Source organism: Hibiscus syriacus, unplaced genomic scaffold, assembly GCF_006381635.1.
Source record: "Hibiscus syriacus cultivar Baekdansim isolate YM2019G1 unplaced genomic scaffold, ASM638163v2 tig00110474_pilon, whole genome shotgun sequence".
Classification (NCBI taxonomy): domain Eukaryota; kingdom Viridiplantae; phylum Streptophyta; class Magnoliopsida; order Malvales; family Malvaceae; genus Hibiscus; species Hibiscus syriacus.
In genome coordinates, this window is record NW_024062753.1 from 1,189,385 (window position 1) to 1,204,321 (window position 14,937).

Sequence of the window (14,937 nt, forward strand, 5' to 3'; positions counted from 1 at the left end):
TACATGAATCAGCTCTCTAATTTTTCTCATTAAAATTTTAGGATATTTAAGGTCAATAGGGTCCGATCTTGAACCAATGGAGTAATGGACCTTGATCGTTTACTTTTATTTCAAATTATTTACGTTTCATTTGTATTTATTAAAAAAATTAAATTATGTTAAGGGATTTTTCAAATTAATCACCTAAAAAATTTTTAATTTCTTTACGATCGTGATATTTAAAATGATAACATTTGTAACGTTAAACACTTAAACTAATTAAAAATTAATCTAAACACTTAAATAGAAAAACGGTATATTTCAAACAATTATTTTTATATTTAGCATTTTTATTATTAATTCATTTGTTTGTTATTTATAATGGTTAATCTCAATTTTAAATATATGAATGTAAACAAACCTTATAAAAAGTTTATATCCTAATTAAAAAAAAACCGTTTAAAAGTTGTAAAAAAACGAATGGAAGGTAGATTAAAATTGTGTTTAACAAAATATAGTTGTAACAAAGCACGGTTAAGAATTCGTTTGTATTAAGGAAAGAAAAGGTTGCGAGTCCTTGGCCTTTCACAAAACATTCTCTCTTTGCTCGTTCCTTTTGCAACCCTAAACCACAAATTGAATCTCTGGCTTATTGCTGTTTTCGTAACACATTCGTATTAATTCTCAGTACCCTATAATCTGTCTCATGGGAGATAGAGATGATTCTCATCGTCATCGTGATCGTGATCAGGATCACGAGCGTCCTCGTCCGGCGACGGATCTTTATGGCATTATTGGCAAGTCATGCAAAGCATACAAATCTCTTGTCAATAAATGGTACTCTGATCATAAACATTCTCCAAAGAACAACCAAGACGATCGCAAGTTTAAGGATGATGATTCAGATCAGGTAATTTCCATGCAAACCATAATGTATGTATGTCTTCATTTTCCTTTGAAGGTTTATCTCTATACATATGTCTGTATGTATGTTGATGTTCGATTTTCTTTTTCTTCGAATTTCAGACATCCACTAAAAAGGTGAAAGAAGAGAAATCGAAAAAAGGGGAGAAACCTTCAAAAAGAGAAAAGAAAGAGAGCCTAAGCGCGGATGAAACCGTATTTTCTCGCCAATTTTCACTTCAAGCGAAGGGTTCGAGTAGAAGGAGTCACACACCTACGCCTGAACCGACCTACTTGTCAAAGAATTCGAGCCGATCATCAAGCAGTCCCTCCAAACCCTCGCTTTTGAGAACCTTAAGTCGAAATAGCCGAAGCGAAGACGAAATGTCACAACTACAACAAGAAAAACAACAACGAAAGACAAGTGCTAGCGTCAGTCGAGCTTCCACTCTTTTGAGAAGTACGAGTCAGAAAGGCACATCAGAAACAGAAAACCGCTCGACAAGTACGAGTCGGAAAGGTACATCAGAAACAAAACACCGTTCCAGAAGTGCGAGTCGAAAAGGTACATCAGAAACAGAAAACCGTTCTAGAAGTACAAGTCGGAGTCGTCCCACTCCTCTTGTATTCTCTCAATCCATGACTCGGAGAAAACCTCAGCCGGTCGAGAAAACACTCGAATGCACCTTGGAAGAGCTTTGCTTTGGAGCGGTAAAGAGGATCAACATAGTCAAAGATGTCATCTCCGAGGAAGGGTACGAAACTCCACTTCCTTTCCTTGTTATATGCAAATATTCATAACCAAACCCTATCAAAATCCCAGTTAGCTCCATCTATGAATACCTTTATTTAACTTTCCATGTAAAACGATGACAGAATAATCGTGAGACAAGAGGACACGCAAACAATAAAAATAAAGCCAGGATGGACAAAAGGAACAAAGGTTATCTTCGAAGGCAAAGGCGACGAAAAACCTGGATATCTTCCAGCAGATATCAAATTCACGATACAAGAACAGCGGCATCACTTGTTCAAAAGAACGGGAGATGACTTGGAGATAGTAGTTGAGATCCCATTGGTGAAGGCCTTAACAGGTTGTCACCTTGCAGTCCCTTTGCTTGGAGGGGAAACAATGAGTATATATGTTAGTGACATCGTATATCCAGGGTATTTAAAGGTGATTCAAGGCCAAGGGATGCCTAAGGCCAAAGAAGGCAATCGAGGTGATCTCCGAATCACATTTCTAGTCAAGTTCCCACTGAGTCTCACCGACAAACAGCGGTCGGAAGCGTGCAGTATATTGGAAGGTTGTTCTTGTTAGGTATCACTAGATGATGGGTATTGTAATGTTTTTGCAGCATGCAATGTACTTTAGTTGTCTTAAAATATGCTGCTTTGTTTGTAATTGAAACTTATTGTACTACTTTAAAGAGAAAAATTGCATTAAAAAAACAGCAGGGTTGGCTTATTTTGACATCAATGTCAAGATTCTCTTCTTTTTAAGTTTTCCTAGGTGAATTTTTAGTGTTTTTAACTATACAGATTTCAGAATATTTGATTTTGTACCATATACGTATGAATGCATGTTATGTTCATCTCTGGTATAGATGACTCGAACATTAGCTATACAAACATCTAATACTAACACCGTGTATCATCTCCATTGTTTTTAAGAGTGCCACCCAGCATGCATGAGGCTATTGGATGTTTTGCGTTGCACGATCTTCATGCCTAGGCGAGTCTGTGTAAACCGGCTCTTGTTCTCTCACATCCCGGAACATGGAAAAAAATGAATTGCGACCCTCAGATGAAGCACCTCCCAAGATCCATAACAACAGTGAGTTGAATGAACTTATAGTCCCAGGATTAGAACCAGCTTCGGCTCTCGGCAGCACAGGTCGACTGGGAATATGCACAGGGCTGTCAGTCTGGTTCACGTTGTCATTTCCTGAGTGTCCTTGAGGGCCAGCAGCTTCTCCAGCTCCATTTGCCGGCACTGCTCGATTGGATCCAGTTCTTGACCCTAGCCCAGAGGAAGGATCCGTATTAGCTAGGCCTGGATTTAGAGCGTTCAACCTTCTAATGTGTAGAGTAGATGCAAGTATGGTAGAGGAGGTGATATGGAAGTCTGGATGCTGCTGAAGCTGAGACCGCCTGTTTTGCATAAACCTTTGAACTGCTGGTACCTAAAAGAGTAACATGCCTATAATAACATCTGGAAGTATAATTTTTATTTTAATAAAATATAAATGAGAACTACATTACTCCGGACATAACCAAGTACCTCCAAACGCATAAAAATCTTAAAAAATTTTAACATAACCATTTCTGAAACATATCGGTTTGAGATATTCATATCCAACGACTAACCTGGTTTGAGGCCCTTGGTTTATTTATTATCATCTTTTCTTCTTATGTTATAAATTATGCATGTTATTACAATTAAGTAAAATTTTAAATTATATATGCACATAAAAAGAGTAGATAGAAAATTTTATATGCAAATCATAACATAGAAAAGAAGATTGCAAGCTTGTTCCATGACTATTACCTCGAAACGATTCCAGAAGTACAGAATAAGGTGCTGCATGAATGCTGTGGCAGTAGATAGAGCCAAATATGAAAAACCTGGAGAAATTAAAATATAGATTTCAGATAATATAAACAATTTCCAGTAAAACAAATCATATGACGAAAGTATTGGATCATACCATATACATAGGAGAAGAAATAAATGTGAAAAACCAGAAAATAGAGCGAAAAGAAGCGAGGAAAGAACTTCATTGATATTGGTGTCCGAACACTGCAAACAGAAATAATTTAAATAGGTGAGAACGAGAAGTAAACTCGTTGGATGCATATTCATACATTGTGCATATTAATCCACACCCAACTGAAAAACAAAAGATGCCATATTGATGATATAATTTAAGTGATACGATTATAAGCTATAGTCAAGAGCTGTGTAGCTTCCCCCCTTAATTTTTCTTAAATTACTCGTGTCCAACACAATTTCAGCATGGGGTAGGATTTGACTCTTGAATGACCCTCTAAATACATGGAAAAAGAAAACAATCAAATATAGGCATGTTGAACAGACACATCCGACATTTACACCCGAATCCAAATAACATAGGTTGAGAGAGTGAGAGAGGGACCTGATCAGTATAAATAGCTCACATAGCCAGACAAGAACTAGAACCATGAAAGCCAATAGTTGATCATCGTAGAACTCAAACAGAAAAAATAGGATGCCAATCATAATCTGCAAGACAACAATAACATCCTTTATCGCTCATGGCAAATGCTTTGGAGAGTATTTGTTGTGTGATAAGTTGATATAAGATTTATGCCTACCGGTACAAATACAAGCGATTCAATTACGTGAACAAATATCAACTGAAATGTCGGAAGCCTATGTCGAGCATGGTGTTGAAGCTGCACTGCAATGATTTGAGAAAAAGAGATCCAATTCATGTTTGAAGACTGAAGGAAAAACGATGCATTTTAACAATGTCAAAACCGCTGCCACCTCACTCTAGCCACAGATTCATCCACCAATATAATCAGATTGAATGACTCCAGTCAATTATAGACAAAAACTCATAACAAAGAGAGTCTAAACAAAAGTGAAAAATTGGTATCCATTTCTTAATCATGAACCTCTTCAACAAATTGGAAAGAATGCAATCCTATGGCTGCACAAACTTGCATTGCTTGCACAATGTCATATGCCCTGCCAAGAAAATAGAAGTTAACGAACCTGTGAACTTAAGCATGCGAGTCTGAGTTTCCCTCAGTGTAAATGATACAGACATGGTGGTTGTGAAAAATACGAACAAAGACATCATGAGCACACCACACTTGGTGACGAGATAGTCTGCATTGAAACCAGATAAAAAGCAACTCCAAAGAAAATTTCATCCACTTGCGACAAAATAAGATTATAGAAATGAAGCATGGCAATTATCTATTATCATGTTCTAGACTTCTAGTGCAAAAGGGCCACGACTTAAAACCACATCCTTGGACATGGTTTGCTAGATTTTAGTTAAATTGTTTCTGAAAAAGTCGGGTATATTCCAAGGGCATTTAAATGTAAGGGCAACCTAATAGCAAAATGTTACATGCACAAGTGATGTTGTCTATGTTGCTTCTAATCTTTGTTTTTTTCTTTTCTTAAAGCACACATGTCAGAAACTCGTATCCGACATGACTATGGAAATATGACCCCCCAAAGAACCTCCAAACATACAAGAAACTTAGAAAAACTTAAACATATCCGTGTAGGACTCATACACATGTCAAGCATTCACACCCAAGTAAGAATAACATAAGGTATTGAAGAATTAGATGGCTAGTGTAATCAAATGTCTTGATGTGTGAAGAAATTAAACTACAAACCTCCAAGTCTTGTAGAACCATCTGGCAATTCTTGTGCATAACTAAGATTATAGAACTCCTTGGTCTGAAAATTATAAAGATAACCTGCAAAACAATTTCCAAACTTGTGTAAAGAACAAAGATGGGCAAAATAGCCTCAACATCACCAATCAAAAAACAAACATGCAACAACCCACTTAATGCATAAAGCCCATTGGCATAAAGCTAATCTAATCTAAATTTAGCATGTCATATGCTATATACAAGGTACCAAAAATCAGCAACAAGGTCCGACTGAAAAGCAGTAAGTACAATAAAAGCCACCATTAGGATTGGAAGGATGTGCAGCGAGTCAGCTTATAATCTCATACTGACCACTATCAGCACTAGAGTTAAGTACATAACCTTACAGGCATGATTGTTAAAGATTATTGAATATAAAGAAAATTACCAATCAAAGATGTTACGTGACTAATAAAATGAAAGCTAACCATGAAAAGATAAAAGAACCTTAAAATGAAATACAGAAACATCTAACGAACTGTATGAAATATTGCGTGATAGATGTGTTGTTACATAATGTAGAACTCAAAAAGCTATCGAAGAAAAGTGTTATGCTGCATTCGTATACAAAATATTACCTTGACCAGGCTGATGCAAAAAACTATTCATCATAATAGTGTCATACCCAACAAATCTATTGATGAGAAGCTGCTGCCACCTGCAAATAAGATGGCATCAATATATATGGCTTTCTTATTCTGTTTACTAACAGCACCCACAGAAATGTATCAATCTACAAAAAGATGAAAATGGGAGTTGCAGATATTAAAGTTCAGCACATATTACCTGTTCCCAAAACAGGGATTTCGAGCTGATATGCTAATATTAATAGTACGTATGTTATGCTGAGACTTTGCCGCTTCAGGCAACAAGAAGTAACCCTGCAGCAGTAGCATTTTTTTATATGTATCATATACTTGAAAAGATGGATATTTGTTATCCACGCACAACATGTCATTGAATGCATCAAAGACTCAACAAAACAAGAGAAGGTTCGGACAGGGAAAGAAAATACCTTTTCCAAAGAATAGAGATAAGTTGGTTCAAGTGCTTTACTTCTTTTCTCAAGCCAGTGCACTGAACCAATAGCACAAATATTTTATTAAACCTAAGAATTCATGATCATCTCAGAAGTTAAAATACTCGCAATTAGACCAAGAGAACTAAAATAAGAGGATATTATGATGTTATCTACCTGTGATTGAGTTAAGCTTGTTAAAGTGCAGTATACGCAACCATTTAGGGACATCAGGATTTAGATTTAAACCTGTCATATTCTGCACTCAAGAAGTTCAGAACTCAACAAAGAGAAGTTTAAGCCATGAAGAAAGGAAATGCTTGCTTCCTTGTTCACTCACCAACAACTTCTGGAAACTTCCGAAGGTCTGAACTGCATGTCTCCAAATGAAATATAAACGTCTGTACCACTTTTTGCCAAACTGAACAACAGCTGCTTTAAATGTCTGTTTCGCTGATAAAGAGAAACCATTTTGTGTCTCCTTCTCACTTTTAGAAACAACATTGTCAATATTTGGCTTAGAGATTTCACCATTGGTTGTGCTTTCTGCATGCTGCTCAATAAGATCACCATCAGTATTCCAGAACTTCAATGCTGATTTTCCCTTCCTAGCACCAGAATCAAACCAGTTCAACCAAAACTTGGCATCCAGCAACATCAACCCTTCATCATCAACTTTTGCAACTTCCGCATTTTTAGTTGCGGTTTTCAAATCAGGTTTATTTACAACAAAGGATTCAGACTCATTTCTTGACCACAAGCCAGCAGTGGTTATCTACAACAAAGGACGAATCTGATATCCAATTTCTTGAAAGTTCATGTATCATTAATAAATTGCAAAATAAAAGCTGATATCTTACCTTAATCTGAATAAGTTGTAATTCATTTAAATCGATTCCAGAAAGCTCACTCGAACATCCAGGCTTCATATGTAAGAAAAGCAAAACAAATTGTTCAAATTTTCCTTATATGTCAAGAAAAATGTTTTAGAGAAAAAGGACAAAATAGTCACATGTTGGCCATCCCTCCTACTATAGTGTGGAGCAAAAACCTATAACCGATTCATACCATATCAAACCAAACCGTAATCAACCCCTACCACCGTCATCCTAGTTCAATTCCTATGAAGATAACCGTTAGTTCCTTAATGCTATTAGCAATCCTGCAGACGCTATTGTCACAAACAAGGAACCATCCCAAACTATTTCTAGTATTTGGAAAAAAAAAACCTTATTCCAAAGGTAGTTTTAATTCATTGCAATCATCATTTGTACAATTAAAATCAGTTGATCAAACGGTCAGCAGTAGGTGAACCGTTGTCTCAAACTTTGATTATAAAATTAAGTCAGTAAGTTGGTCAAGTTCAACTTTGATAATAATTAAAAAAAACCGTAACGAGTCGGAATCATAAACAGTGAACATCAATTGAATCTAAAACAGTCCAAAAACGATATACCCAGAAAAATTTAGCTTGAAATACCTGTTGGACATAATTGGCATGCATAGTAACAAGAACACAGAAGGAAGTAATGGCAATAAAGAGATAGATATACTCCAAAGCTACCCTCACTCTTGGCGTTAATATCTGAGAAAATCTCCCTTGAACCCTCATAAATGTTTGCTCTGGATCCATTCCTCTCCCTTTTACTTTTTCTCTTCTAAATTTTCCTTCCTCGCAATCACTCTTTTCCACAGCTTTCAGATTAAGCGACCTTTCAATTTTTTTTTTCTCGTTTTCCCTTTCTTTTATTGGAAAAATTTGTGGGTTTATCTTTACAATAGCTGTCGGATAATGAAAACCGTTTGGGGAATCTGATTTGACCGCCATTCTTCTTTTAATTGGCTAATTCCATTAGGCCTCCTCAAACTATTGATCAATTTCTAAATTGGTCCTAATTTCCAAAACGATAATTTTAATAATATGAGACAATTATAATGTAGTATTTGTTTGAAATTTATTTTAATTTATTGACAATATATACATATACAACAGACTCAATTACTTGAATTCATAACTTTTAAGAAGAATAACATTATCTTTTATTACTAAGTTTTTAATAAATTATGATAATTATTAAATTGAATCCACCGATTAATTGAGATGTTTATTATCTAATGTTTATCTTTTATAACAAAAAAAAAAAAAGGATTGAGAAACCTTAAACCAGTGGAGTCGAATACACCTTCACCACCTTCATCGTCTTCACCACCTTCACCACCTTCGTCTTCAACTCCTTCATCCTCTTCATCCACGGATACGCTGCCTTCGTCTTCATCTACATCATCAACGCCGATGGCATCTTCTCTTCTTCTTCTTCACCGTCAACACCTGCACCGCCCTCGTCATCATCAACAACATCCACATCCACATCTACGTCAACACCAAAATCGCCCTCAACAAAAGCATCACCGATGCCCTCACCAAAAACCTCATCTAATACCACCGACAATAACAATCAAAATAACTACACTACCACAAGTAGCACTGCACCAACACCACAATCATCACCACCGACAACGTCTTCCTCATCAACATCACCACTGTCACCGCTGCCACTAACAAATTTAACATCCGGAAACGACTTACCGAGGTCTTCAACGCCAACACTTTCACCCTTACCATCACATTCAAATACATCCGCCCCTCAGATTAATCAAAGTACACCAAAACCATCAGATGTGCCATTTTCATCGACTTTGCCGATCATAATAGGTGTCCCGATTGCTGTTGGTTTATTACTCGCTCTCATCCTAGTATTCATAAACGCAATGCGTGATAAATTGGAAAAAAGGTTCAATAATAAAAAACGAAGAGGTAAATTTCTAGTTGTTATTGTCGTAACAAAAATGATGATGTTCTAATCATTTCTTCTTTTTTTTAATGAAAAATGGGGTGCAGGTGATGGTGGGGATGGAAAAGGGCAGCAAGCAAATGATGATGTGGCTATTCATGTGAGCCCAGGTGCAAGTGTAGGTTATGAAGGGCAAACCCCATCACCACAAGGGCTCAACAAATGAAGAGCTAGCCATTGCAACTCAAGGGTTCTCTGAAAACAATCTGTTGGGTCAAGGCGGGTTCGGCTTTGTCCACAAAGGAGTGTTGCCCAATGGAAAAGAAGTAGACGTTAAAAGTCTAAAATCCGGTAGTGGGCAAGGCCAACGTGAGTTTCGAGCTGAAGTCGACATCATTAGCCGTGTTCATCATCGTCACCTCGTGTCCCTTGTTGGGTATTCCATTGAATTCCACCTTCATAGACGTCGTAACTATGCTTTCTTTTTTGCCAATATTCCTTACGTTTAATTTTGAATTTTAACAACACTTTGATAAATTAATACTTGTTAAATAAGTTTCAGATTTGAATTTTAAGTAAATTTTACCCACATTAATAAATTGTTGTTTGATTGCAGAGAAAGGGCTACCAAACATGGATTGGTCTACTAGGCTTAAAATTGCATTGGGAGCAGCTAAAGGTCTTTCATATTTGCATGAAGGTTGTAAGTACAAATTTCATATGTTATTGTTATTAATTGGACATCTATTCCTGGATAATATTTGCTAATGTTAGATATCTCGGAGTTCCTCTTGTCACTCGTAAACTAAATGCAAAAGACTGTATTCCTCTCTTCGATAATATCAAACTTAAGCTTCATCATTGGTCGGGAAAACTTTTAAGCTATGCTGGGCGTCTTGAGCTTATTAAAACTGTCATATACAGTGTTATTAACTTCTGGAGTAGGCAATTTATCCTCCCTCAGAAAGTTATTAATCGTATAGAACAACTTTGCTCTCGTTTTCTTTGGAAAGGTAATGATACAGCTGCAAAAGGTGCTAGGATCAGCTGGGATAAACTTTGTTGTCCCAAATCTGAAGGAGGTCTCGGGTTGAAGAACATTCACTTCTGGAATAAAGCCTGCATGTTCCAACTCATTCGGAAAACTCTGGCTGTAGAGGGTTCTTTATGGGTCGCATGGATTCATTGCTATGTTATTAAAAATAACGACCAAAGCGATGTCAATGTTAACTCTTCCATTAGCTGTACCATAAGGAAACTCATGAAAATTAGAAGAGAAGCCCTCCCAAATGTTACTGCTGACACCACGAAAACAAAAGAAATTTGGGATCATATTAGACTTCATAGAGACAAAGTTTCTTGGCATAAAGTGATTTGGTTTCCTCTTCACATCCCTAAGCTAAGCATAATCTCATGGATGGCTATTCTGGATCGCTTTCCTACTCGAGATAGACTAATTAGAATGGGAATTATTACTGATAGTCTTTGTATTTTGTGCAATGAGGATCCTGAATCCAGAAATCATTTGTTTGTTGACTGTATTTATGCTACTTCTCTTTGGAATTCTATAATGAATCTTTCTAACATGAGAGATACACATAGGTCATGAGAATCAAGGATTGAATGGGCTACTCAAACTTGGAAGGGTAAATATCTCCTTTCCACCATTTTGAGGATCGCATGGACTGCTTTTATATACTTCATTTGGGAGGAAAGAAATAGAAGACTTTTCAACAGAGGATCCAGAACTGTAGATCAACTTCTCACGTCTATAAAGGAGCAAGTTTGAATCAAACTCAGTGACAAGAATACTAACAGACTAGATTATGTTAATTCTAGACTTTGTAATTATTGGGGTATAGACTAAGCCTTTTGTTTGTAAATATGTGTTTATACTCCTAATAGGGATGATTGTTGTACTATGAACCATTCTTACTTGAGTAATAAAATCTACTTATCCAAAAAAAAATATTTGCTAATGTTGTTTAAGGAAAACATGCTACCCTCGCATCATTCATAGAGACATCAAATCTGCCAACATCCTACTTGAATTTTGTTTTGAACCATGGTGTGTCACACAACTTTTGTATTAATAATTTTGATTTAATTAAATTATTCTATTCTAACTTTATATATATATATATATATATATATATATATGTAAATCAGGTGACGGATTTTGTATTACAACAAAATAAATTTTTAGCGACGTTTTAAAATGTCGTTACGCCGCAAAAAATGCAAAAACCCAATTGGGTTGCCTAAGCTTACTCAAGATAGTATTTCTCATATCTCGACTCGTGTCATTGTCATGGGAACATTTGGGCAAGTAAAAATAGTATATATTATATCTAAGTTTTCCTTGGTATGCCGGAAGAAAATCGGAAAGATGAAAATTGAAATGAAAAAAAAATGGAAGGGTAGAGATTGAAATAAGCGCACTTAACCTCTATTGGTCTAATTCTGAATCTCATCCTTTCACTTTAGGAAATTTAAAAAATTAGTCCCTTTAATTTGTCATAAACGTATCCTCATACTTTGCAAATTTGCAAAAAATAGTTCAATTAGACAATATTGTTAACAGGGGCGGAGTCATAATGAAATTTTTGTGGATAAGTATAAACAAGAATAAAATGATATTTAATCTAATTGTCAAGCCATCAATTTAGAACTAAAAATGGAGAGATTAAGATAAAATTTGTTTAATTTTTAAATTGAAAGAAATATATAATGCATTTAAACTGAAAACTAGAAGGCAAATACTTAATTTGTCTTGTTTCAAAACTATGGGATCTAAAAAACAATTGTGCCCAAACAATAGAAGGCTATGATCTAATTCACTTTGTTTCAAAACTAAAAACACCTAAACACCAATTGAATCTTAAAAAACTAAAGAGACAAAATTTAAATTGTTTAATTTCAAAACTAAGAATGACCTAAAAAAATTTGGGGTCATGACCCCTCCCACGTTGCACGTAGCCTTGTTCTTGACGGTTAAACCTTATAGTTAAATTATTGTCCATGAAATAAACAATTATATATAAAAAGATTTAGCAAAAATCAATTATTTTAATAAGTTGCATAATAACTCAGCAAACATAAGCAATTTAAGCTTACATGTTTATCACTTTTCAATTTTTTTTACATGTTTACCAATAATTAGACTAACTCTCGGTTCTGGTAGAGTAATAGAATCAAATTCAAATAAATCAATATAGGGGACTAACATCTCAATTTTGGTAAATTCAAAATTATACCAACTTATATTTATTTTTCATTTTCTCTTCTCATATTATTATAACAATCATCTTTTCTATTTTTTTTCAAATTTGCATATTTTGATTTTAATAAATAAATCAATGCAGGCACTTAGCACCTGAATATGTACAAAGTGGGAAACTGACAGGCAAATCTGATGTTTTTTCCTTTGGTGTTGTGTTATTGGAATTGATAACCGGACGCCGGCCGGTGGATCCACCATCGAATAAGGATGAAAGCTTAGTAGATTGGGTACAAAAATTATGATTATTTTTTTTCTGGTATATATAAGCTGAACATGTTTGATAATAACACCAACATGCACTAATAAACATACATAGGCAAGGCCGTTATGTGGAAGAGCAATGGAGGATGGAAAGTTTAGTGAATCGGTGGATCCACGCCTTGGAAACAAATTTGACCACTATGAGATGGCATCCATTGTTTCATGTGCTGCTGCTTGTATTAAGCTTTCTGCTGGATTCACGACCCAAAATGCGACAGGTCATTTCTTCCTTTTAAATAAATTGCGTTTCTATAAATTTATTCATTCAATTCTGATTAGATTTTTGTAAAATATCATTATTTGAATATTTTGTCTAAAATTTCTAAATCTGTTGACGAAGCAGATTGTGCGTGCATTGGAGGATGGTGTTCCATTGGAGGAACTACGTGAAACCCCCAGACAACAAAGTTCCAGCTTCAACTCCAAGAGCGACGATGGTAGCAACTAGCAACCACTAGTGAAGACAATAACAAGTTTAGCCAATAATTCTTATTTTTATACTATCAAACTATGTAATTTAGTTTTATTTTTTTCTTTCTTTAAAATATGATGAAACAAAGTTCTTTAACATTTAACTTAAGGTTATTATCAAAAGAAAAAAAATACCTTAAGGTTAAGTACTAAAGAAATCAAGAAAAGTAAAAATCAATTTGAATACTAATATTTGGATTTTTTTGAAAAATTTAGTTTTATTATTATTTAAATGTTTTGTTCTTTATGTTAATATTTTTAAATTTAATTTAATTATTATATATTTTTATGTAAATTTCATATTGGAAAAATAACTTAGGTCATTTAATTATTATATATTTTTATGTATATTTTTGAGGAAATGTGCATTTTGAGCCATTCAAACTAGGCAGTACTTGCAAATTTAGGTATGGGTCGCACTCCCTATTTTTAATTATTTGAAAAATAAATGAATATTTGTTTGATACATTCTCCATGTATATATTCATACACAGATATTTATAAATATAGTAGTCACCGAATATAAATTTAAGTATATATCTAATCTAATTTATAAATCAATATAATCCAGAGGCTTAGTACGATTTGAAAAAGATTGTACCAAAATTTGTAGACATACATTTGAATATATATTAAGGAATTTTATAATTTAAATATTTTAAAAAAATTGAGAATATTTATTTATATTTATAGACATACATTTGAATATATATCGAGGAATATTATAATTTAAATATTTTTTTAAAAAAATTAAGAATATTTATTTAATACTCAAGATTTGAGTGCTATAATAAAGCACTGAAATTATGGATACCCTTTCTCATATATAGCTGTATCCGGTTCATTTTTATTTGATACCAACTCTGGACGTGTTTTGCACATTTTAGGAACTATTTTCGAATTTCTAGCATCAAATAAGTTGGCATGTGTAGTATCCATCCTATCTTTGTTTCTCATATTTTATTTTTCTTTAGTGCACCGTTATAATATATATACATAAAATAATATATATATATTATCAAAATAGTTAATAGTACTCTTGACGGACATATTATGTATATTAATACTAATGTATTTTGAGTGAATAAATTAAATAACATCCCCGTTCGATTTGATGATATTTAATCCTTAAACGTATGATATTCAAAAGAGTCTGTAAGACTGTCCTGTCAAAGAAGAATAGATTAGGCAGAAGTGGTACTAATTAGACAAACCTTTTTACCAGAAAACCGAACATTCAACAACAAATTAGAAGAAGAAAGTGGGCAAGACCTTTGGCACGAAAGTGAACAACAAAGCCAGCTAGAAAATGCCTGCAAAATGATGTTCACGATGCAGACCAGATGGCACATTGTTATTGTTAATGAAGGAATTTCAGTTAATATTATGAAAAATAACAGTTACGGGACAGTATGCCCTAATCTTATCCCTTCGTAAAAAACTAGAATCCAAACAATATAAAATGAAATTACTTTACTGTGAAGTTAAGTAGAAATTTGAATTTGTACAGTAAAAGCACGTGAATTATGCGGATGAACTCACTACTAGCGGAAACAAGGGAAGTGACACCTTCTTTCCCGGAGTCTTACTCTTTACGAACAGTACATTTTACTGTTTCGTTTCTTATCACTCCACCAAGTCACATGATTTATAAACAGTAGAAAAATTGGTTTGTTAGATTTATGCCCATCTGGTCAGGTCAGGTCATATACCCCCCCCTACTCTTGTGTTTATAAAGAGCAGCTATTGCCAAAGCTTTGCTCATATATCATCCATATCTACTG

At 34.5% G+C, this 14,937-nt stretch overlaps 2 protein-coding genes across 2 annotated transcripts; one reads left to right on the forward strand and one right to left on the reverse strand.

Moving 5' to 3' along the window:
* Positions 1 to 677: 677 nt before the first annotated feature.
* LOC120128010 lies at positions 678 to 2,216 on the forward strand. The gene is made up of 3 exons (XM_039145794.1): positions 678 to 889; positions 1,006 to 1,637; positions 1,759 to 2,216. Exons 1-3 carry the CDS (start codon positions 686 to 688, stop codon positions 2,201 to 2,203), a joined length of 1,281 nt encoding a protein of 426 aa, XP_039001725.1. The 5' UTR covers positions 678 to 685; the 3' UTR covers positions 2,204 to 2,216.
* A 73-nt stretch (positions 2,217 to 2,289) lies between these two features.
* Positions 2,290 to 7,979, reverse strand: LOC120128181 (membralin-like protein At1g60995). Its single transcript, XM_039145930.1, has 14 exons — positions 7,827 to 7,979; positions 7,207 to 7,269; positions 6,687 to 7,121; positions 6,524 to 6,605; positions 6,344 to 6,405; positions 6,115 to 6,209; positions 5,907 to 5,986; positions 5,287 to 5,370; positions 4,646 to 4,762; positions 4,240 to 4,325; positions 4,041 to 4,147; positions 3,594 to 3,685; positions 3,434 to 3,510; positions 2,290 to 3,068 (listed from the first exon to the last, which is right to left on the reverse strand). Exons 1-14 carry the CDS (start codon positions 7,977 to 7,979, stop codon positions 2,580 to 2,582), a joined length of 2,022 nt encoding a protein of 673 aa, XP_039001861.1. The 3' UTR covers positions 2,290 to 2,579.
* Between the last annotated feature and the right edge of the window lie 6,958 nt (positions 7,980 to 14,937).

What these genes read in the sequence shown, in the direction of transcription:
- LOC120128010 (XM_039145794.1), top strand. Translation starts at nt 686, where the DNA reads ATGGGAGATAGAGATGATTCTCATCGTCATCGTGATCGTGATCAGGAT. An exon ending in AGGATGATGATTCAGATCAG is followed by an intron (nt 890 to 1,005) that starts GTAATTTCCATG and finishes TTCGAATTTCAG; the next exon opens with ACATCCACTAAAAAGGTGAA. An exon ending in GATGTCATCTCCGAGGAAGG is followed by an intron (nt 1,638 to 1,758) that starts GTACGAAACTCC and finishes AAACGATGACAG; the next exon opens with AATAATCGTGAGACAAGAGG.
- LOC120128181 (XM_039145930.1), bottom strand. Translation starts at nt 7,979, where the DNA reads ATGGATCCAGAGCAAACATTTATGAGGGTTCAAGGGAGATTTTCTCAG. An exon ending in ATCTCTATTCTTTGGAAAAG is followed by an intron (nt 6,210 to 6,343) that starts GTATTTTCTTTC and finishes CTACTGCTGCAG; the next exon opens with GGTTACTTCTTGTTGCCTGA. An exon ending in AATCGCTTGTATTTGTACCG is followed by an intron (nt 4,148 to 4,239) that starts GTAGGCATAAAT and finishes GTTGTCTTGCAG; the next exon opens with ATTATGATTGGCATCCTATT.